The 24,406-nt window shown below is 56.6% G+C and overlaps 1 protein-coding gene across 1 annotated transcript; it reads left to right on the top strand.

Moving 5' to 3' along the window:
* The first annotated feature begins 4,368 nt into the window (after positions 1 to 4,368).
* Positions 4,369 to 21,675, top strand: CSPG4 (chondroitin sulfate proteoglycan 4). The gene is made up of 11 exons (XM_064158178.1): positions 4,369 to 4,444; positions 4,576 to 4,720; positions 5,534 to 5,798; positions 6,881 to 10,466; positions 10,767 to 11,242; positions 11,696 to 11,872; positions 16,320 to 16,518; positions 16,711 to 16,845; positions 17,003 to 17,157; positions 18,321 to 18,504; positions 18,935 to 21,675. The coding sequence occupies exons 1-11, from the start codon at positions 4,369 to 4,371 to the stop codon at positions 20,866 to 20,868; spliced, it is 7,332 nt and encodes a 2,443-aa protein (XP_064014248.1). The 3' UTR covers positions 20,869 to 21,675.
* The last annotated feature ends 2,731 nt before the right edge of the window (positions 21,676 to 24,406 follow it).

Genomic DNA, 24,406 nt, shown 5'->3' with positions numbered 1-24,406 from the left:
ACCAGCCCCGGCCCTCACCTGCCCCCCCACCGCAGCCTGAATGAAGCTTTGTTGAGCGGACAGCCCATCCCCAGCACTCTTTGCTCCACTCCTTCCTCCGCAACCTCAGCATCCTCTGCCTCAGCTGGGCAGAGCGATGAGGGTTCCTGCAGGGACTTGTTTGTACCCTCCACATGCCAATGTGCACCCCAAAACCCATCCAGCTGTGCCACGGGCAGCACCGGGGACACCCCAAGCTGTGGTAGGGAAGGCGTCCATCCATCAGCACACATGTACCCCTGCACACAGGGGACACATCCCCCCACTCTGAAAGCCCCTCGGTCCAGCAGTACTTCGCTCTGCAAACCCTCACGTGTAGCTTTGTGAGCCGGGAGCTGGCTCCCCTCTCCTCCTACGTGCCGGAAAGGAGGTGGGAGAAGTTTATGTACTGAGATGTTAAAACACAGAGAAGAGGCCAAAGTGGCTTTGCTCAATCACAGAGCACTCCAGGACCTACCCCCGCGGCCCAGCTCCCTCCCCCTCAGGCAGACCGAGATCCCTTCTCCTCCAGGCTCTGCTCCTCAGGCTGCTGGAGCCGGCCCGCTCGGGGCTGGGATGCCAAAGCCCTCCCTGAACAACAAGAAGCAGAAGCTGTCGAGGCTCCCCCCGCCGTGTTTTTCGTCTGGCGGAGCCGGGGGACCGGGCCAGGGCGTCCCGATGCGAGGCGTGTGCGGCGGCCGGGGCAGGGCTCACACAGAACCGCCGCTTGTTGGGCAGCCCCGGCGGGAGCCCGGCACGCTCGGGGCCTCGCTCCCAGCTTTGGGCTCCTCTCCTTTGGCTTTTTTCCAAGGCACAAAAGAAAAAAAAAATCAACAAAGAAAAACCCCTAACAACCCCAACCCCAGATGACAGCGCAGCCTATAATCTGCTGGCCGGCAGCTCGGAAACTGTGACGGAGGCTGCTCTCGCTTCGACAACGCCTTTCCATCGGAGCAGCTTGGCAAGGCAGAGGCTGAGAGTTCCTGCGGGACGCCCGGAGCTGGGAACCTCACTTATTTTTAGCCAGGGCAAGTCAAATAGCCGAGGTGCCCGCCCCAATCCACAGCCAGGACAAGGTGACCTGCTGCATCCCATGGTAGGGGAGGAAGGGCCAGCTTGGGCATCTCTGTCCAAGGATGAGGCTTGGCTTATGGCATGCTCACAGTGTGACCATGGCTCCTGGGAAAGATCAGGATCAGAAAGATCAGGCTGACCTCAGTGCCAGGCAAGGTCATGGAACAGGTCATCTTGAGTGCCATCACAAAGCACCTACAGGATGGCCAAGGGATCAGGCCCAGCCAGTATGGGTTTAGGAAGGGCAGGTCCTGCCTTGACCAACTTGATCTCCTTTTATCATCAGGTTCCCTGCCTGGTGAATGTGGGGCAAGCTGTGGATGTAGTCTACCTGGACTGCAGTAAAGCCTTTGACACAGTCTGCCACAACAAGCTCCTGGCACAGCTGGCAGCTCCTGGCTTGGACAGATTCACTCTGATATGGGTCAAGAACTGGCTGCAGGGCTGGGCCCAGAGAGTGGTGGTGAATGGTGCCACATCCAGTTGGCAGCTGGTGCCAGTGGTGTGCCCCAGGGATCAGTGATGGGCACAGTCCTGTTCAATATCTTTACCAATAATCTGGAGCAGGGGATTGAGTCCAGCATCAGTGAGTTTGCAGATGACACCAAGCTAGGAGCAGCTGTGGAGCTGTTGGAGGGTAGGAGAGCCATGCAGAGGGACCTGGCCAGGCTGCGTGGGTGGGTAGAGGCCAATGGGATGAGAGTGAACAAGGCCAAGTGCAGGGTTCTACATTTTGGCCACAACAACCCCAAGCAGCACTAGAGGCTGGGGACAGAGTGTTTGGAGAGCAGCCAGGAAGAAAGGGACCTGGGAGTACTGGTAGATAGTAGCTGAAAGTCTCTTCCAACCTGGTTAATTCTGTGATCCTAAGATACTATGATCCTATGATCATCTTTGCTCTTGGGACACAGGAGTGCATCTGCTCAGAATGATCCTGGGATGCTCCGCTATAGCCAGCCCAGGGATGGGGCAGGATATCCAAGAGGATGTCCCTGCTCTCTCCATGTGTGCCCAAGTCAGAGCTGCCATCCAAGCCATGGACTGGGATGGGGCACTCTGTGCCCTGGAGGCTCCTTCAGGGCAAAATACACTTGAAAAGAAAACATTAAACCCATCAAACCATATTTTCTGCATCTTTTACTACGTTTAGGGGAGGGAAAAAGGGAGGAGGTGAAAAGCTGTGTTTCCTTTGTGGAAGAGAAATGCCACAGGTTGAGCAGTGTTTGCATCCTGGCTGGGCTGCTGAGCAGAGGAGGTGGACAGCCCTCAAATAAAGCAGGAATTTGGGAAGACTAACAGCAGTAACTCACACTGCTCTGCTGCTGGAGAAGAATCCCAGCTCCTGCTGCAGCCAAGCAAGGGTGCCTCCTTCCTGCCCCAGCAAACAGCCCTGCTCCTCAGGGCACCCGCGCTTCCCATAACTTTTTATTGGTAGTAATTTATGGGAGAATGAGAAGAAAATCATCTCTGGCAACTTCAGGAGAACAGAGGCAGGACAAAATGTGCTGGCTGCAGGAGCTGCTGCTCCTTGTCACACTGGAAAACACACTGGCTGTCTTGGACAAGCTCTTCCATCCCCAAAACGTGATGCCCAGCACCCATGGCAAGATGCTGCCTAGCCCCTGGGGCTGGCAGAATTGCTGCTGGTGGGCCCAAGCCCCAGCAAAGATTTGCCTCCCTGTGAGAGTGGCTGTTTTGTGTCCATCTGAAAAGCATGTTTCTGAGATTAGGGGAAGCCAGAAAACCAAACTGTAACAAAATCCTAGTGGGAGCTGGAGCACATAGCATGCACACATGGAGGAACATCGAAGGGAGCCAGCACATAACATACACGCAACGTCTCTGGGGACACCACTATATTGCACACATGTGTGCAGGCCTGGCTGGGGCCTGAGCACCAGCTTGTGCATGGAGGGAGAGGTGAATCCTCTTTTTCAGCTTTCCCCATTGTTCCTGCTCACTAAACCCTGGTGCAGAGCACCAGGCAGCACCCAACACCCCTGGCCACTCAGCACGTCGGTCACCGGGGCTAGCTGATATTGCAAGGGCTACTGGAAGGAGGGAGCAGGTCAGAGGAGGACAGAGTCCTTCACAACCCTGCAAATAATAGCAAAGATCTTCTGAGTCACTGGCTGGGCTGAAGAGGACAAAGAAGCCAAAGTGCCCTATGCCAACAGCCAGGAAATGAGAGGGCACCCTGGCAGCCCTACTCTAGGCCGAGCAAAGGGCTTGGTATTAAAGCAAGATATTTCCATGCTGCTATTTCTTCCCTGCCCAGGGCAGGTCCTTGCAACACCCATGTTCCTTTCCCAGCCTTTAGGAGAAAGCTGAGGCAGTTTCTCCACTGCCAGCAGCAGGAAATGATTTTTTCATGGTGTCTGGGCAAGGAGATCTCCTTGAGAGACTCTACCACAGGACACGGCAGAGCTCACCTCAGAAGACAAAGCAATAAGGCAAAGAAGGGTGCTCCAACTCTACCCTTGCCAGGCAAACCTTCACTGTCACCTCTAACCCTGATCAACCTCACAGATATTTGAGCAAAAGGAAAACACAGCTGAGGATACATCTCTAAGAATACACATGGGTGTCTGCACCCAGACCTCACCATGCAGGAGGCTGGTTTCACCCCAGCACCCAACCTCCACCCCTGCCTCCTCCCAGCGAAAGCAGGGGCAGGGCTGGGGCTGTCAGAGAAGCCAAAATCTCATCCTCTTTTCCCCATGGCACCTCAGCCAACTGCCCCAAAGCCAGTCTGCAGCTGTGTGGATCCGATGCCAACACATTCAATAACAGAGCACAGCAGGAAAGCTCTGCATGGAAGGGGGCCTACGAAAAAGCTGGGGAGGGGCCTTTTACGAAGGCTGGTAGTGGTATGATGAGGGAGAATGGATTTAAGCTGAAAGAGGACAGATGTAGACTGGATATTAGGAAAAAAAATCTTTACAGAGAGGGTGCCCAGGGAAGCTGTGGGTGTCCCCTTCCTGGAGGTGTTCAGCATCAGGTTGGACAAGGCCTTGAGCAACCTGGTCTAGCAGAAGGTGTCCTTGCCCATGGCAGGAGGGTTGGAATTAGGTGATCTTTAAGATCCCTTCCAATCCAAACCCTTCAATGATTCTATGACAAGCTTGGGCACAAGCAACTCCCCATACAGACTGAAAACCTCCATGTCTACTCTCCTCACCAAACGTTTACAGCTTCTGAGTCTTTTGAGTGTTTATGCTTCGCCCTGTAAGCACAGAGTTAATGTGGCCGCGGATTGCTCTGGAGCTAACCGGGATGGGTGGCTGTGCCTGCCGGGCACGGGCACTTCATGTGTGCGTGGTGCCCGCACACGCCCCGAGCCAGCTAAAGAGTAGCAGCACTCTCAAATTAATCCTTGCCACTCCCTGTGCTTTCCACCCTGCCCTCTCCTGCATGTGCCCTGTGACACAGTCTCTCGTTTGGTGACCGCATGCCACTGAGCTCCCTCCGGGGCTGATGCAGACTGGGCGCTGGACGTGTCCCAGCTGCGGCTTCAGTCACCCCCGCTCCAGAGCATGTTTCCCTGTGGCCTCACATCCACATATGGATTGCAGGCACACACGTTCATTCCTCCCGCACTGACGGAGCAGCCACCTCCAGGGGGAACGTCAGCAATGTTTGGATGACAGGGAGAGCTGTTAGGAAGCGGTGTTAAACAGGGAGAGGAGAAGAGTGCAGTGTTGGCTGAGCCGGTGGAGTCTTCGGGGCTCCCACACAGCATCTCCCTTCGCAGCGATTGGTACTGCCTCGGGGAACTCAGGCAAGGCAGGGCATGGCCACTGCTGTGAAGGTCCATAGCCCTCCAAAGGGAGACAGCCGTAGCAGAAGAGGGAAAGACTCGGGGGACATCTTGCCTCCTAAGCTCAGGGACTCACTCAGGAACTTGGAAAGATGACAGCATTACTGCATCTGTCCTGGACAAGTAACAAAGGGGGAAGGTTCATCTAAATGCTGCATGGGCAAGGAGAAACACCACCTCTGCCTTGCCAGCCAGGCCCTGGAAACCACTTCCCCTAGGAAAAGCAGACAGCAGAAACCTAGAAACCCCTTCCCCTAGGAAAATCAGTCCATAGAATCATTGAATTGTCTGGTTGGAAAAGGCCTTAATGCCATCTAGTTCAATCATAACCCAACACAACTGTCAGACTGTGTCCTTCAGCACCTCATCCAACCTTCAGGGATGATGACTCCAACACTCCCTGAGTGGCCTCTTCCAGTGCCTAATGACCCTTCTGGTGAAGAATTTTTTTCTTAATATCCAGTCTAAACCTTCCCTGATGCAACTTGAGGTTGCTTCCTCTTGTCCTACCAGCTGGGGAAAGAGGCAGGCACCTTACTGCAACCTCCTAGAAACCCCTTCCCCTAGGACCATCAGAGAGCAGACTCTCCCAAGGGTCTTCACAGCCCACTGTGTTCACAGGGCAGAGAGAGGTTTGAGGGGCTCCGAACTCACAGCAGCCACACAGACAGGACCTGTGGGAGGTGTCCTCCCTTGCCTGACCCTCTGTCTTTTCTCCCCAGCCTCTTTCTTCGGGGACAGCTACGTGGAGATGCCACTGGTGGATGCCTCGCGCACGGTGCAGCTGCATCTCCAGCTGTACACCAGCCAGGGAAGTGGGCTGCTCTTCCTGGCTGCTGGCCAGCCCGACTACCTCCTGCTCCAGCTGAGAGCTGGCAGCCTGCAGGTCAGTACCCTGGCATCCTGCTGTGGGTCAGGGCTTCACACAATGCAAGGAGGCAGTAGGGGCAATACCTGAAAGCAGAAGCCCGTGGGGTTGGATACCAGCATGGACAACCAAGCTGCCAAGACCTCTGCCAATGGAATTTAAGGGTTCAAGAGAAGAGCAGAAGGCCTTGGGAGAATCAGTTATATAAAGAGAAACAAGGTCCAGCTGAGGAAGATCCTCACCCACTACCTGAGGTGGAGACACCCAGACACCAGGACCCTGTGCACCGGGCAGACATGGTGCACAGCACCCTCAGGGTGCAAGACATTGATGAAGAGAAGGGATGAGTCAAGAGGATCTAGAGAAAGGAAAGGTCTCCCCTATCCCACCACAGGCCAAGCCCGGGTGGGGCGTGGGAAGGGATCAGGACAGAAGAGTAGAATTGCCCTCTTGTGGTTATGGTTTGGCACCCACCACGAAGGAAAAGAGCAGGAAACATCTGAGGCACACATCCTGCTTCTCCCGAAGCCTAGGCTAGGCCAATCACCACATCTAAACGATAGCAGGACAGCAAGCAGGCAGCTGGCTGGAGTTCTCCCTAATGCAGACCATGTGTCTCAGGGTCCATCAGCTAACAGCTAACCCTCTACTTAGGCAGGCTCCAGGCTGCTGCTTGTGGGGAGCAAAACCTGCTATTTCTCCTGCCACTTCTCAGGCTGAGGGCTGGAACAGCTCAGGCTGCAGGGGTGAATGGAGCAGGGCAAGAAGAGAAAACATCTGTCAGGACTTCTCCAGAGGGTGAGAGGAAAAAGGCCAGTAGTGGGACTAGGCGATGGAGGACCTCAGGCAAAAAGCCCCAAAGCTTGGCTTTGCTGAGGTAAAAAAGGAGAGAAATCCCAAGAGCAGGACAGAAAAGGCATGGCCAGAGAAGGGAATCTAGCTAGGAAGGGGGAGAATGTGCACAGAGGAAGAGGGCAGAATGACCAGGAGTAAATAAAGAGACCAAAAGACTTCTGAGCCCCAGGAACAGTCCATGCTTCAGCAAGTATTTCAGACAATTCCTTGCTTGAGCTGAGCACTTTCCATGTCCCATCCTGCAGGCCAGGCTGCGTCTGGGCTCAGAGGAGGTGATGCTGCAGTCCCCAGCAGAGCTACAGCTCAATAACCTGGTGGTGCACGATGTGGAGCTGCTGGTGGAAGATGGCAGGATGATGCTCACCATCGATGGCCTCTTCAACAGCTCCGTGGACATCGCAGGACCTGCACGGGAGCTGGACATCCAGCACGGCCTCTATGCTGGTGGAAGAGGCAGTCTTGACCTACCATACCTCGCTGAGGCCAGCTCACCCTTCAGAGGTTGCCTCCACTTAGTGACATTCAATGGCCTGGATGTCCTCTCCCCTCTGTCCTCTGATGGCAGCTCCAAGATCTTCCACCGGGTGCAGGAAGGGTGCAGCACACAGTTCTCTGCAGAGCCCGATGACCCCTTTGGGTTCCCAGGGCCACACTCCTACATTGCGTTTCCCACCTGGGAGGCGAGGGAGGAAGCAACCATTGAGTTTGTGATAACGACCAGCATCACTCAGGCACCCCTCATCTACCACGCTGGGCTGGAGAACGACTTCTTCTACCTGGAGATCTCCAATGGGCGCCTGAGAGGGTTTGTCGAGAAGGGCAATGGCATCATTGTCCTGCACAACAATGTCTTCATCAGCGATGAGCAGCAGCATTATGTCAAAGTCTACACAGACGTCCACAAGTTTGAGATACTGATAGACTACTACGCCTCATCCACATCCAACCGGGGCATCAACAACTACCTGGACCTTCAGGGGCACCTCTTCATCGGAGGCATGAATGAAAAAGCTTTGCAAAGGCTGAAGGAGCATCACCTTGCGTTCATCTCCGTGTGGACCATGACCAACAACTCGTTTGTTGGCTGCTTGGAGGACCTGCGGATAAACCTGCAGAGGAGGAGTCTGCAGGATGCTGTGATCACAAAAGATGTCACTGCAGGCTGTGGGAAGCAGGAGCACTACTGGGACTATGAAGAGACATACGAGCAGGATGAGGCACCTACCTCCCCGCCTCCAGATATCTGGTCAGGAGCACCAGGCCTGGTGGCGGAACCATGCCGGCCAGACAACAGCTTCCCCCTTGCCTTCGCCAACATCAGCAGGCTGCTTCACGTCAGCCCCCTCATCGTCTCCGAAGGGGGCATGGCCTATCTGGAGTGGAAACACGCCCAGCCAACAGTAGACCTGAGCCTTGCAAGCATCCGGCAGTCCCAAATCCTCTTTAGCATCACCAGTGACCCTAGGCATGGCCAGCTGGAGCTGGACATTCCTGGGTCTAGGAGCAGAAGGAAGTTCACCTTGTTGGACATCGTCAATAGGAAAGTCAGGTATGTCCATGATGGCTCCGAGGGGCCCATGGACCAGCTAATGCTGGAGGTGACAGTGACTGCCCAGCAAGGGGTCCCAGAGTGCCTACGGCAGGGGCAAATGTACCTGCTGCCCATCATGATCAACCCCATCAATGATGCCCCACAGGTGATCTTTCCCCACGGGAACCAGATGACAATCCTGAAGCACACGCGGAAACACCTGACCACAGACATCCTGCAGGTCCTAGACGATGACACGTCCTGTGATGACCTCGAATTCCAGCTGCACGGCGGCCAGCAGATGGAGGAGGGTTATGTGGAGTACGACTTTCACCCCGGAGTGCCCATCGAAGAGTTCTCCTGCAGGGATCTGGAAGCAGGCAACATAGTCTATGTGCACCAGAGTGGGACAAACTTGCAGCTCACCTTGCAGGTGAATGATGGCACAGTCCCAAGTCCTATTGCCACCCTGAGGATCCTTGCCATCGATCCCGACATCCGCCTGCACAACAACACTGGCCTCTCCATCTCCCAGGGAGGGGCTGCACGCATCACCACAGCCAACCTGTCAGTGGAGACCAACGCAATGAGCCAACGAGTCGCCATACTCTATATCCTTACGGAACCCCTAAGGTATGGTGAGGTCCAGAAGCAGAGCAGCACTGGAGGAGAATGGAAAAAGGTCGAATCCTTCCACCAGCAGGACCTGGAGCAAGGGCGCATCCAATATTTTAGCACAGACACGGAGCACCGTCTGGAAGACGTTGTGGAGAAGCTGCAATTTCAGGTCCAGGTGGGACAGAAGGTCTTGCAAAACAACACTTTTGTCATAAGGATTGAAAGGGCCACCATTAAGATGAGGACCATGGTCCCCCTCCAGATGAAGAACAAGCGGCACAGAAATATCACCAGCAAGGAGCTGGAGGCAATGTTGGAAGATCCAAACTCTGCCCCGGTCCCCTTCCACTATGTGATAATCCAGGCTCCCAAAAAGGGAAACCTGGAGCTGCTCGGCAACAGGCTGACTGAAGGCTTTGGTTTTACCCAAGACGATCTGCAGAGGAACCACCTGAGCTACAGCGCCACCATCAGGAACTCCCAGCAAGCTGAGGACACCTTCCAGTTCCGCGTCCGCGCTGAGGAGCAGCACTCTCCCGTCTACACCTACACCATCAGCATTGGTGGAGACCCCAACGCACCAGCCCTGACCAATGTCCTCCTGACTGTGCCGGAAGGGGGACAAGCTGTCATCTCCAAGGACCACCTGTTTGTACAGAGCATGAACAGCATGGACTACCTTTACGAAGTGATTGAGGGGCCAGCACATGGGAGGTTGGCCTGGGCTGCGTCCCACGGCTGGGCCTCCAGGGAGGAGATCACGGAGTTCACCAATGACGACATCCTCCACCGCCAGCTGCTGTACCAACATGATGACTCCGAGACCCTGGAGGACGACATCCCCTTCGTAGCAACCCGACAGGGTGAGGGCAGCGCCGAACCTGAGGCAGAGGAGGTCAGAGGTGTTTTCAGGGTCTCCATCCAACCCATCAATGACCATGCCCCAGTCCGAGTGGTGAACAAGGTCTTCAACGTGGTGCGCAACGGGCAGCACCTGCTGACGACAGATGACATTGCCTTCACCGACAAGGACTCTGGCTTCTCGGATGCGCAGCTGGTGCTGGCAAGGAAGGACATTTTGTTTGGCAGCATCGTGTCCGTTGACGACAGAAGCCACCAGGTCTACCGGTTCACACAGGATGATCTGAGGAAGAAGAAGATCCTCTTTGTCCATTCAGGTGCTGACCGGGGATGGATTCAGCTACAGGTCTCAGATGGGCTCCACCAAGCAACAGCCCTCCTAGAAGTGCAGGCATCAGACCCCTACATCAAAGTAGTCAACAACACAGGTCTAGTCATCCCCCAAGGCAGCCGAGGGAGCATTGACTCCTCTGTCCTCAACCTGGAGACCAACATGGACATTAGGTCAGATGATGAGATACGGTTTCTGATAACAACACCTCCAAGGTGGGGGACTGTGCTGAGAGGGGAGCAGCCTGTTGTGGCCTTCTCCCAGAGGGACCTGCTAGCAGGGGAGATCTCCTACCAACACAATGGGAGCAGAAATACCCAGGACGAGCTCCAGTTCACTGTAGAAGCAAATGAGGTAGCAGTGGAGGACACACTGTCCATCAGCGTGTTCTTGGACACCCATCCCAGCCCCTTGCACATAGTCAACCACAAGGAAATCCATGTCTTCCAGGGGGAAGCAGCTGGGATCAAGGAGGAGTACTTACTGGTGAGTATCCCTTTCTCTAGTCATTCCCTGCATCTGCATCCCTTTCCTGGGCACCAGGCCAGGCCAGCCACTGGTGGGACTCCAATTTACACCCACCAGCCCAGAGTAAAGGGCTTGTGCATGTGTCAAGCTTTACCCAGGGGCAGAGGTGGGGGTTCAGGCATGGCCTCAGCAGGAAGGTGACTCCTGCCGCTCATCCCCATAGCAAAGCCATGGGACACTGCACACTGCTGGGCTGCAGGCAGCCCAGCCTCACAGGAACCAGCCCAAACTCATGTCTTGTCTTCCCCACACATCCAGGTAGCCCATGAAGAGATCCCTCCCCATGACATAGTTTACCTGGTGAGCAGCCCTCCAGCCTCCGGCTTCCTGGCAATGCTTCAGCATGGACAAGACTCCAATGAGCAGCCCAGCCTGGACCCCATCCAGTCCTTCACCCAGGAGGACATCAATGATGGCAGAGTCCTCTACCTCCACTCCAAGTCGGATGAGGAGCATGACCAGTTTGTCGTGGACATCACAGCCCGTGGTGCAGAACCACTGCAAGGGGTGGCAGTGAGCCTGGTCGTGCTCCCCACTGCCATCCCCCTGGACGTCCACAACATCACGGTGCCCGAAGGTGGCTCTGCTACCCTCTCCACAGGCATCCTGAACATCCCCAACACATACTACACGGCTCTTGGCCTGGAGTTCAGGGTGCTTGAGCCCCCCCGGTTTGGCAGCCTCCTGCAAAGTGAGCGGCCTGAGGACGGCAAGCTGCAGGGTTTCACCTGGACTGAGGTAGAGCAGCCAAGGGTGTCCACTTCCCCACCACCCTGCTCTCCCAGGGGAGCTGAGAAGAGCCTGGGGCTGGGCTCCAGGCCCAACAACACCAGGAGGCTGGGGAGGGCTGTGGGTCTCATCTCCCCATTGGAGAACTCTGCCCTTGGGATGGAGGAGTTTGGGTGGTGGATTTGCCTTCCGGACAGGTCATCAACGCCCAAGGTGCTTTTTAATGTCCCTGGGGATACAGGATGGGAATGTAGGCAGAACATTCATGCTGGGCTCCAGGTCTGCTTCCTATGGGGATCCCACTCCCTGTCTTTCTGCTGCATCCTTCCCACAAGGATGCCCCAGAGCAAGTGGTAGGTGCTCAGCTTGCTCCTTCTTCCCAGGCTGCTTTGTGGGTCCCTTCCCCAGCAGGACTGGAGTCCCATGTCCTCCCAGGAGGGTCACGCAGCCCTTGCCCCGCAGGTACAGCACCAGCAGATCCAGTACAGGCAGGATGGTCCCCGGGCACGAGCCGACAGCTTCACCCTCCTGGCCAACGCCTCAGCTCTGGAACGGCAGAGCCAGCCCCGGACAATCTTCATCTCCATCCTGCCCCGCAGCTCCAAGGCGCCTCGGTTGCGGCTCAACGCCGGGCTGCAGGTAAGGGCGGGATGGCAGGGGATGCGTCAGACACCCCGGGGTGCTCAGCACCCTGCGAGTAGCCAGCCCAGCGTCGAGACCCCCACGGGTTGCAAGCAGGCAGCCAGGGCAAGGCAGAGCCAGGGCGCAGCCGAGAAGCTGGCGACAGGCTCCAGGGAGCGAGAGGCGTTTCTCGGCGGGGCGAGGCTTTGCAGGAGGCGGAGACCAGGCTGCGTCGTGAGTGTGTACGTCCCTTCACCTCGTCCTTCCCCCTCGGCTGCTACTGCTGAGAGCGGCCACAAGATGGCAGCAGCGCCCCGCAAACAGCGCCCGCTCTGCGGTGCCCGGCGCTGGGCTGGGCAGAGCTGCCACGGCGGCAGGCGGTGGCTACCGGCGGCCACTCTGCCGCATAACCCCTCACTGCCGATGGCAAGCAGCGGGTTCTGACTTCTCCTGTGCCTCCTAAACCCCCTCACAGCCTGCTCGCCCTCCCCCAGGTGCGGGAGCAGAAAGAACAGCTCGGCCAGGTCTCATCGGCGCAGCTTGGAAGTGCTTAAGTAACTATTTTAGGCAGCTTTGACACCTCTCCTTATGCCCGCCTGGGTAAAGGCAGAAGCAAATACGTCTCACAGAGTTTTTCAGGTTGGAAAAGACCTTTAAGATCATAGCGTCCAACCACTGTCCTAACACCACCATGGCCACTAACCCATGCCCCAAAGTGCCATGTCCACCGGTTTCCTGAACACCTCCAGGGGTGGTGACTCCACCACCTCCCTGTGCAGCCTGTTCCAATGCCTGACCACTCTTGTAGGAAAGAAATTTTTCCTAACATCCAACCTAAACCTCCCACGGCAGAACTTCAGGCCATTTCCTTTCATTCCATGCCTCATTACTAGGCAGAAGAGACCAACCCCCACCTCATTCCAACCTCCTTTCAGGCAGTTGTAGAGAGCAATGAAGCCTCCCCTCAGCCTCCTCTTCTCCAAGCTGAACATCCCCCAGTTCCCTCAGCTGCTCCTCACCAGCCCTGGTCTCCAAATCCTTCACCAGCTTTGTTGCCCTTTCCTGGACCTGTTCCAGCCTCTCAATGTCCTTCTTGGAATGAAGGACCCAGAACAAAACTCTACCCCCAAAAAAACCCAAAAATTCAAGGTGTGACCACAACAGTGCCCAGTTCAGGGGGACAATCATTTCCCTACTCCTGCTGGCCACATTATCACTGATCTAAGCCAGGATGCTGGTGGCCTTCTTGGCAACCTGGGCACACTCTGTCTCGTATTCAGCCGGCTGTGATCCACACCTCCAGGTCCTTTTCTGTCAGGCAGCTTTCTAGCCACTCTGCTCCTATCCTGGAGCATTCATGAGGCTGTTGTGACCCAAGCGCAAGACCTGGCCTTGGTCTTGTTAAACTTCATACAACTGACCCCAGCCCATCAATCCAGCCTGCCCAGACCCCACTGCAGAGCCTTCCTGCCCTCAAGCAGGCCAACAGTCCCACCCACTTTAGTGTCATGTACATCAAGCCCACCTGATGCTGAAGTCCTACCTTCTGCTTCAGACACCTGCCTGTCTCCTTCAGGATCACTAACTCAAAACTGCAGCAAATAATGTCTTAGGAAACACGCAGGAGCACCAGCCCTGCACTCCCTCCCAGGGTACCTGCACACATCCCAGGATTTCCCAGGCTGGCAGCTCTTACCATCAGGATCATTACCACAGCAGCCTTGGGAAGGGATCTGGAGCTTGGGTTCTGGAAGAGATGGCCAAAGGGATGGGTACAAGCTGCCGTGGGCCAGGGACTGCCAGCAAAATCTGGGGGAGGCCCCAGCCTCAGCCACCATTAGCCCTGGTTCTGGCCTTTCCTCGGTTAAACTGCCATCCTAGGAAGCTTATCCCCACCCCAGCAAATCCCTTTTGTAATGTGTTAAGTGCCCATTGGGCACTGCAACGAGCTGCCCGGGGCAGTGCTAGAGTCACCATCCACGGATGTGTTTAAAAGACATCTGGATGAGGTGCTGAGTGCCATGGTCTAGCAGCTGTGTAAAGGGAGATGTTTGGTTCTGTTTGGACTTCTGAGGTCTTTTCCAGCGAGGTGATTCTTTGACTATAAGTGGTGCCCGCAGGACCTGCTCCAGCTGTCCCAAAATCCTGCCCTCCCCACAGAGCAAGGTTAACCCTCCGACTGCTGGACCCACAGCAGGCCCTTGTCCCCACTGCAGAGGCACAAACCCTCCCCTCTGCTCACTGAAGGACCAGAGCAATCCAAAAGCACTCGTGGGTGCTGGCACTGGTAGGATGGGCCCGAGGAGGGGTTCTGGAGCTGGGAAAAGCTCCCTGCTCCAAGCAAGGGCAATACTAAAGCAATCCAGGGCTCAGGAGGGGCCCAGCCCTGCCGTGTTTGTGCTTTGGCGAGAGAGATGACTTCAGCGTTTAAAGGTCAGGCTGGGTCCGGGAGGGAGATTGCACAAAGCCTTCCTCTGCTGCCTGCTCCTGCCAGCTCCCAGGGTGCAGAGTCCAGGCGGGGCTGGGGAGGCAGCAGGCAGGGTTCGTGCCCCAGACTGGAGCTCCCTGAAGAAGACTGGGCAGATTTGTCCTGAGCTTTTGGATTGCATCAGGAGAAAGTATGGCCGGAGGCCAGCCAGAGAGAGGCTTCCACTGCTGCCGCAGCTCAGGGCCACGCTCCCAGCGCTGCAGCCCTGCCTCCCGGAGCGCTCTCCCGGGGAGCAGAGGCGACACGGAGGCTGAGCAAACAGAATGGCCCGAGCAAGCGAGAGCAGGACCCAGGCGGGAGGCTTTAATGACTCAGAGAGCACCAGAAGCGTGGCAAAGCAGGTCAGCTCCAGTGCCACGGGCCCTTGGTGGCCAGCAAAGCTGCCCCAGCCACAGGGTGTGGATCTCAGCTGGGCAACAACGGCCTGGGGCTGCAAACGCCTCTCTGAGCTTTGGCCATGGGGAGGTCTTCTTGGCACCAAGCTCTGAGTGTGACTGCGGTTCCAATGGGTGCTGAAGTGACCTGGTTGTGAGTGCTGGGGTGAAAGAGCAGTCCCTAAACCCTGGTGCCTGTACGCGGTAGAGCAGCTGCGGCTCCTGCAAGGGCTTCAGCGTGCCCAGCAGCATTTCCCCCATCCCATCTCTCCCAAGCTGTGTTTTCCAGCCTGCCTCCTGCCATCCCATGGGGACTGCAGAGGGATTTAATTTCACTGGCAGCACCCACACCCACTCAAGAAATGTTTTGGGTTAGGCCAGCTGAAAACAGCAGAGAGGATCTCATCGAGCCTAGCACGGCCAGCTGAGCAGCTCCTCCAGTGCCTGGGTGTTGTCCTCTGGGTTTGTAGGAAACTGGCCAGCCTTGTGATGCTGTGGGATACAGCCCTGCATCAGCTGTGGGAAGGCTCAGTCCACATGCCCCATGATGTTGGGTCATCCTGAGTGTGAAAGGCAGCTCTGGGGTGCTCGGGCAGAACCTGTCTGGCAAGGTAGGATTCATCCCCGTGATTTGCCAAGACTAAGATACAGCACAGGATTAGGAGTGAGGAAAATTGTTGCCTGCAGCTGGAGAGGGGAGATGCCAAGGTGGCAGCATTCCCAGGGGTCAGTGGGCACCACCGGGTGGGGGGGAAGTGGCACTGGGAAGCCTTGCTGAGGTACTGGGAAGCTTTGTGGTGGCCCTGAGCTCAGCTGCATATTTGTCATTCCTGGAGGGTTTGCTGGGGCGGCTCATGGCCTTGCTGCAGCCTTGAAGGGGGCGGTGGCAAGCCTGATTTGCTGGGAGCATGAGCTAAGAGAAACACCCATCTGGGGAGAGATGGGGCTGGAATCGTCACACGTACGCAGCAGCAGCTGGGATAGCAAGGTCAGAGAATCACAGTCTGCTTTGGATTGGAAGGGACCCTTAAAGACCATCTAGCCCAAGCCCCGTGCAGTCAGCAGGGACTGTCAGTCAGGTTGTTCAGAGCCCTGTCCAACCTGACCTGCAATGGTTCCAGGGATGGGACATCTACCTGAGTCAGTGTTTCATCACCCTCAGTGTCAAAAAACTTCTTCCTTACTTCTAGTCTATATCTCCCTCTTTTCATTTAAACCTCTCACCCCTTGTCAGGCCTCCAAAAAGGCCTCACCCTGCACAGCAGTGGGGATAGATGCACCAAAAGCACAGCTCCTAGCCCAGCCCCATGCCTTTCTTCATTTCCCAGTCAGGAACACTGGGAGAGGCTGTCCTGCAGGGACCCAGCAGCAGGGAACGTGCTGGCAAACACAACATCAGCGTGGGCTGACGCGGGGCTGGGAAGAGGCCAGATGATGGAGGCATCACCCAGCAAGGGGACAAGGCACCCTTGTTGGCTGGGACGTGCTCAGGCACCCGGGGAAGCTGTCTGAGTGGGGATGAGGCCCCGAACAGGCTGAGGAAGAGGGGAGAGGTGCTGAGGGGGCAGCCCAGGGGGATTACAGCCTCTGCTTGTCCCCCCAGCTGCGGGAAGGCGCCACAGCTGCCATCGGTCCCCACATCCTGAGTGCTGAGGATGAGGACTCCCCGGCAGAGGAAGTGACCTACTCCATCCAGCCCCCAGCCAACGGGAAGGTTGTGCTGAGGTCAGCACCCAGCTCTGAGGTCCAGAGGTTCACCCAGGCCCAGATAAACAATGGCCTCGTCCTCTTCATGCACCAAGGTAGGGAAGGGCTGAGGTGCCCCAGCAGCCCCAGCCTTACCCCTGTCACCAAAGGAGGGGACACCACCTGAGGGGAGCACTCTTCCAGATGCTAGCCCCACCACACAGCCCCCTGGTCCAAACCAAGCCAGGTTGGTGGGAGGCTGCAGCCCCTCTGCTCCCCACAAACAGCCAGCAATGTGCTTTCCACAGGACCCCTGGATGGAGGCTTTGCCTTTGACCTCTGGGATGGGGAGAACTTGTCTCCTGGGCACTTCTTCTTCATCAGGGCTGAGAGAGAGCCCCTCATCAGCCTGGCCAAGAAGCAGAGCCTCACTGTTTGCCCAGGTAGGTACAAGAACACTCCCTGTCCTCCCAGTTCAAAAGGGGCTCTTAGACCCATCCACCACCCAGTGCTCAAGCACTGCTGAGTGCTGCCTGCAGCAGAGACTGCAGCTGAGTAGTGAAGTAACTGGATGAAGCCTGTACTGGACATGTTTTCCAGGTGCCCTGCAGCCCATCACTAGCCAGAACCTGCAGGCAGTGAGCAACAGCCCTGCTGGCTCCACCACTCTCTACTACAGCATCGAGCAAGCCCCACGCCTGGGCAGGCTGAGCACCTCCCAGGGAGAGGAAGTCAGGAACTTCACCCAAGCCCAGGTGAGATTTTGCCTCCTCTATCAGCTCCCACCAAAGCCTTGCTGCCACCACGGGCAGAGGCTCTGATCCCTGGCAGGAGGCAGAGGAGGACTGCAGCCACACTATGACTTTCCCAGCTCTGCCAGCAGCTGCTGAGAGGGATTAAGAGCTGCTGCCCCAGGGCCAGCTTTGCCGTTTCCACCGAGCCTTGGATTTAATGCTGGAGGAGGCTCAGGGAGCTGTAATCCCCTTTTCTTAGGCTGCTACCCTTCTGCAGACCCAGCCTGGCTGCTGTCTGCACACAGGGTCTGGAAAACAGGCCTTGTGAGGCACAGCTGAGGGAACTGGGGGGGTTCAGCCTGGAGAAAATGAGGCTCAGAGGAGGTCTTCTGGCTCTCTACAACTCCTTGAAAGGAGTGAGATGGGGGCTGATCTCTTCTCCCTAGTAACAAGTGATAGGACAAGAGGAAAGAGCCTCGATCTGCACCAGGGAAGGTTAAGATTGGATAGTAAGAAAACTTTCTTTGCTGCAAGAGTGGTCAGAGATTGGAACAGGATGCCCAGGGAGGTGGTGGAGTCACCATCCCTGAAGGTGTTCAAGAAACCTGTGGCCATGGCATTTCAGGACACAGTTTCATGGCCACAGTGGTGTTAGGTCAGTGGCAGGAGTCAAGGCTCTTAGAGGGCTTTTCCAACCCAAACAGCTCTGTGATCTGGAGCAGATCTCACCCTCCTGCTCCAAGCAAAGCTTTGCTGCCACTTTCCTGCCACACAGAGCCAGGCTTTTGCAGAGCATGACAAAGAGCTTGTTTCTGACTTAACTTTGCCCACCCTGTTGTGCCTGGCCCAATTCTTGGAGGATACTGAGCAAGCTCAGCCCTTCCTCTGAGCCTTGATTCCCCTACTTGCTGGACAGAAACATCCTGACAGAGAGGCACCATGGTGGCTACCATGCCATGGCCGCTGCTGATCCCTGTTTTTCACCTAGTTAGAGCTTGGTTCCTGAAGCTAAGAGCCTTGGATGCACACATTAGCTCTGGCACAGCCTTGCCAGGGTTTTCCCCTGTGCCACAGTGCCCATCACACCAGAGATGAGACAGACCCACCCATCTCCCACGTGGCATCATCCACTTGGGAGCATTTGTCTTTAAGAGAGCTCACTGAGCCTTCTTTACTGTTTTCAGGTGGACAGTGGTTTGATTTTCTACCAGCACAAGATGCCAGAGAAACCCTTCTGGCTCGCCCAAGATGCCATCCGCTTCCGTGTGGTCGCTCCCACAACCATCTCAGATTCCTTCATCCTCCTTGTGCTGATCTCCTTCGAGGCCAAGTGTCCCCAGCGCTCCACTCAGCTATGGAGAAACGGAGGTAAAGGGAGGGAGAAGCGAGGGACAAATAAGCTCCCCTGAAGTCTGCACGATCACCCTGAGTGGGGGAATTGTGCAAACTCCAGGAGAACATTTTGATCCAAAGAAGACACCACAAGGCAATTTCCCACAGCTCTTTCCATTCCCATGCACCCTCCAGAACCAAACTGCCACTGGGGAGGTTTAGACTGGACATTAGGAAACCATTTTTTTACCAGCAAGAGTGGTCAGGCATTGGAATAAGCTTCCCAGGGAGGTAGGTGGTGGAGCCACCAGCCCTGGATGTGTTTAAAAGTCATTTGGAAGTGGTGTTTGGGGATGAACTTTGCAGAGTAGGGATATTGGTTGGACCTGGTGATCCTGAGGGGCTTTTCCAACCTGAGTGTTTCTGTGATTTTGTGACCTTTGGGGTTTCCCTTTTCTCTTCCCAGTTCTCCAACTTGGAAGGGCTCAACGGGCTGAGATTGACACCATGGTGCTGGATGCCTCCAACCTCCTAAGCCAAATCCCAGCCCCTGAGAGGGCTGCACATGATGTTATCTTCCTGCTGACCGAGCTGCCAGCTCGTGGGCAGCTCTTGGTGGCTGATGTGCCCCTGGATCAGTCACGGCCATTCTTCCTGCAGTCAGACCTGTCCACAGGACGCCTGGCTTATGCCCATGGTGGGGCCAGTGTCTCTGAAGACCAATTCAGATTTAAGGCTTGGCTCCAGCCCCGGGCACAGCAGTCCATCCACCCTCCACAGGAAGGAGTGGTCATCTCTGAAGCTTTCAATATCATAGTGACCAGCAGCAGCACCAGCAGCAGCAGCAACAACCCACCACAGGTGGTGAGGCGGCGAGAAGTGCTGCGGGTCCCAGCAGGCTCCGTGGTGACCTTGTCCCAGGAATACCTGGATGTAGCAGACCCATCAGGTGATTCCCTAGAGGAGATGGTGTACAGTGTCCTCCAGAGACCTCTTGCTGGCCACCTGGCCAACGCCCACAACCCACAGGAGCCCATCAACCGCTTCACCCAAGCAGATGTCAACAAAGGCCATGTGGTGTTTGTTGCCACCGGGAGCCGTGCCAAAGGGTCCTTAGCCCTGAGCCTCTCCAATGGCCAACACCCACCCACCCTGACCTCACTGGAGGTTGAGGTGCTGCCTGCAGCCAGCACTGCTGCCAGCCCGGTGCTGCTAGAGGTGCCCCAAGACCTGAACAGGGCCTCCATGTCCCCCCATCACCTCCTGGGGGCCGCACAGCTGAGGGGTGCAGGCAATGCACAGTACAGGATCATCAGGGAGCCAAGGTTCGGCCAAGTGCAGGTCAACCGCAGGCCAGCGCGGGGCTTCTCGCAGAAGCAGCTGGACCGTGGGGAGGTGACCTTCATCTTCACTGACCTCACCTCTCCTCAGGATGACTTCCAGTTCCTTGTTACGTCACGGGCAGCAAACAGGACTGGGGTGGTGAACGTGACCGTCCGTGCCTTGGTGAAGGCCCAGCCGGGCAGCGTGTGGCCCAGGGGTACCACAGCCCTCCTGGACACCAGCATCCTCGATGCCAGTGAGCTGGCCAACTGCACCAAGAGCGTTCCGGTCTTCAGGATACGCAGGGCGCCCCGCAGCAGCCGCCTCGTGAGGGTCTCCAGGGACCCAGGGCAACCCACAACCCCAATTGAGACCTTCAGCCAGAGGGAGCTGGAACAAGGGCTGGTCGGACTGGAGGTGCTGGACTCTGGGGAGACCAACCAGCACCTGCAGAGTGACAGCTTCGTCTTCGAGCTGGCAGCTGCTGGTGTGCCACCAGCGCTGGCATCCCTGGGCTACAGCACCGAGCCCTACAATGCCTCAAAAGCCTACAGTGTCACACTCCTCACAGCCCCCGTGGCACCCTCGCCCCTTGTGCCCCAGCCTCGTGGCACAGCACAGAGCAGCTCCAATGCCAGCGAGCTGGGCACATCCCCCACTGCTTGGCCAGGCCACGGTGCCACCACCAGCCCCAGCCCTGTGGAGGGAGGCACTTTCCTCAGCTTCATTGAGGCCAACATGTTCAGCATCATCATCCCCATCTGCCTCATCTTCCTCCTGCTAGCCCTCATCCTGCCCCTGCTCTTCTACCTGCACAAGCGCAACAAGACAGGGAAGCACCACGTTCAGGGCACCTCCTCCTCCAAGGTCAAGAACGGAGCTGTGCCAGACCAGGAGACCTTCCGGAGGATGGACTCCAACCAGGGCATCCCCCTAAAGACTGTCAACACCCTGGAGGGCAAGAGCCCAGGTGCCCCACCCCAGGGCAAGGGTTCTGGGGCACCGCCAGACCCTGAGCTCCTCCAGTACTGCCGGACTTCCAACCCCCCCTTGAAGAACAACCAGTACTGGGTGTGAAGTGCTCAGGCACAGGGGCACAAGACCACCTGGTGGTCCGGACCCTCCCAGAGCACTGCCAGCCGCCCCCTCCCGGCTCTCCTCCTCCTCCTGGGAGCTGGCATCCCACAGATGCAGGAGGGCCATGGCAATATGGGGGCTGCTGGGTGCCCCAAATCTCTGTGTGGCTTTGGGCAGGGGAGGGGGGCACTGCAAAAGTAAGCAGAGGCAGGCAAAATGCCTGAGCATCCTGGGGGAATGCTGACTTCAGGTGCTCATTTGGGCCACTCAACGGTGGCCACAGTGCTGGAGGGGACCTGATGGCACCAGGGCCCACCGAGCCACCCCGGCAGGTCTGGTGGTGTGGTTCCTTCATGACCAGCACTGACTACTACGGGGAATAGGGGGATGAGGAGCAGCTTGTGCTGAGTCAGGCTGAGGATGAAGCTGTCCAAATCCCCCAGGGCTAGGCAGGCTGAGACACTGGAGCAGAGGCTCGGAAAAAAACTCTGTGGCCAATGCCAGGGGAATTTAAGGAGTTCCCACCCACTTGGGGGAGAAAAAGAAATCCAAACCGACACAGCCTCCTCCCCCTGGCTCTTTCTCTGCGTGCTTGCTGCCTGGTTCATCAAGCAGGTCGTTTGGAGCCCCGCGGGAGGTGGGTTGCACAACAGGTAGGATGCCCTCTTGGCTGGGAGGGATGGCAGGAGCTCAGCTGGGCAGCGTGAAACCGGAGAGGAGAGCGGAGAAGCCGAGCCAGCCAGGTTTTCCACTCTATACTCCCGTGGGGCAGAAGTCAAGAGAATAAAGAGCCTTCTCCGAGGTGCATCATGGTGTTTGGCAGCCCTCTCCTTTGCCAGGCCTGCTTTAAGCCCAGCCAGCTGCCGACTGACATTTGGAGGTGGTGGGGCCAAATTCTAGGCGTTTTGTGCTCAGTTTTTCCCCGGTCTGGAGTCCTAAAAACCGAAATAGAAACAGTCTGAGGAAGAGCAGGGGAAAAACTGAGCGCTGAGCTCAGGATGGGACCCAACAATAACAGCCTGCACTGCTGCAGCTGGGAAGCTTGTCACAGGGCACAGCCTGCTCTCACAGCACCCACGGAAGCCAAAATGAGCCCTCAGGGCCCACGGGGGATGTTTGACATTTAGAATCATAGAGTCAGCCAGGTTGGAAGAGACCTCCAAGATCATCCAGTCCAACTTAGCACCCAACCCTATCCAGTCATCTAGACCATGGCACCATTTGCACCCCCCACCTCATCACCCAGGGTATAATCCATCCTATGACCCCTTCAAACCAGCACCTCGCCTGGGCTGGGGCAGAGCTGTTTGCTGGGACCATGCCAGCCGCTTTCCTGCCCGCATTTAAAGTGCCAGACGCTTGCTGAGCAGTAAATCGCACCTGCCCTGCTCCAGCTGGCAAGTGCCAGCATGTCCTGCCAGGCACTCACAGCCATCAGGGAGGAGAGAGCCACCCCCACACCCCAGACTCAACCTGCCCCATGGCACGGGTGAGACAGGGCACGATGGAGGCAGCCCTGACCACCTCCAAGCTTTCTTGGCCCAAGTCAGCCCATGCCGATAGGTGCCAAGCAGGCACAGTGCCTCCTTCCCTGATGCAACCTCTCCATCTCCAGAGCCTACTCTGGAGGGGGAAAGAATGAGGCTTCATTTTGCTCAGAGGCAAATCACACCCTCTGACCTCTGTGAAACGGGGACAGTCCAAGCAGGCTGCCCACGTCATGGCTCACAGCTTGCCAGGGCGGAGCTGCTCCCAAAAGGTTGAGCCATCTCCTTCCTTCTCCTTCCAGATCACAGCTCTGTGCCTTCACCACCACTTTCAAAACAGCTCATTTTTCCTTTTTTCTTAAGTAGATCACCCCAGGGAGGGAGGGAGGTTTGCAGGGAAGCTGGTGACACCCCCCCAAAGGTCCCCTTGGAAGCAGCCGCCGTGTTTTCCTGCCGACTGCTTTTCGCCTCGCACCCAGGGACTAAATGGAAGGAACGTGGCCTATTTTGCAAGGAGCACTGAAAGAGAAGCAGGTTATTTTTAAGGCTTGTGGTTGTATTCCTGCTGCTGGGAAACATCCACTTCCCAAGGTCAGGGGAGGACAAACAGTAACCTGGAAAATGCCAGCACAGATTGTGATTCTCTGGGGCCAAGCTCTGCTGGCAGGGTTTAAAGCCCAAGCAAAGCTGGTGGCTGTGCTGTGGCTATTTGGGATTTGCAACGGGATGGGCTTGAGCAAGACTGGATCCAGCCTCAGTGCTGCCCACGCCACTCATCCAGGCAAGGGCTGAGGGTCCAAGCAGGCTCCAGTCTGGCCATGAAACAGATAAACCACAGCTCCAAATGTGGCCAGCCAAGCCCTTGGGCTTCCAGCAGTGCATCCCTACCTGCCCCAGAGCCCTTTGCCTTCCAGCAGAGCATCCCTACCTGCCCCAGAGCCCTTTGGCTTCCAGCAGACCATCCCTACCTGCCCCAGAGCCCTTTGGCTTCCAGCTGAGAATCCCTACCTGCCCCAGAGCCCTTTGCCTTCCAGCTGAGCATCCCTACCTGCCCCAGAGCCCTTTGACTTCCACCAGAGCATCCCTACCTGCCCCAGAGCCCCTCCTCCTCACCATAGTTTGCCCCAGAACCACTCTGATCTGAGAGATCTGGGAGGTGACAGGAGCTGGGCTGTGTCTTTCCAAGGTTGTAAAGCTTGCAGAGGTTTAGGGAAGATGCTTACAGCTGCTCTGCCAGATGTGCTGTTCCCTCCCAAGGCAGGCCAGATGTGCACAGCTGGCTGACAGGAGACAGCCATGCCCGTGAAGAAGCACCACTCTGCCCAGCCTGTGAGAGCAGAGAAATGCAGGGTTGGGGTGGAGTGGGATCATCAGGCATGAGAACATCAGGAAGAGCTGAAAGGGGCTGGGAGAAGGTGCTCGATAAACAGAGCAAGACCTCCACACATCAGCATGCAGCTCTTGAGGACACTTGGGTCAGGGAATAAAAAGAAGGAGAAGAGGAAAACCAGCTCACAGCAAAGACTCAAGTCACTAAGGGGAACGTGGTGGGATAGAAAGCAGGGCAGGAACACCCAGGTACAAAGGGCAATGAGCAAGTTCCAGTGACTCAGAGCTGTGAAAGGCTGGCGATGACAAACCATACCTGCCACCAGCCCCTAAATAGCAGGGAGAAGCATGTCAAAAGCAAGGATATCACCAAGTAAAGCCAGCTAGGAGGTGTGGGGAAGACCCAGTGCCTTGTCCTTGTCCTCTGTACCACCTCCAGACACCCTGAGGTGATTACCAGAGTACTCAAGCAGTGACACAGGGGCTCACAAGTGGGAAAATGCCAGTGAGTCCATTTCTGGTTTGTTCTTAAGTTACCCTTGCAGGGTTTCTCCTTCTGCACTGGGAACCCCCTACAGCTGGATCCTAGGGCAGGATACAGCCTGGGCTGGATCCTTTGGGAAGTCCCTTCAGCTTTTCAGCCCAGCTCTGGGGTTAATGCCCTGAACTGAGCTCCAACCAGCTCAGGCAGGAGGAATAGCCCTATTGCATGGCTCAGGGAG

Source organism: Pogoniulus pusillus, chromosome 17, assembly GCF_015220805.1.
Source record: "Pogoniulus pusillus isolate bPogPus1 chromosome 17, bPogPus1.pri, whole genome shotgun sequence".
NCBI lineage: Eukaryota > Metazoa > Chordata > Aves > Piciformes > Lybiidae > Pogoniulus > Pogoniulus pusillus.
Note: the sequence above shows the minus strand (reverse complement) of the source record. Positions and strands in the feature narration are given on the sequence as shown.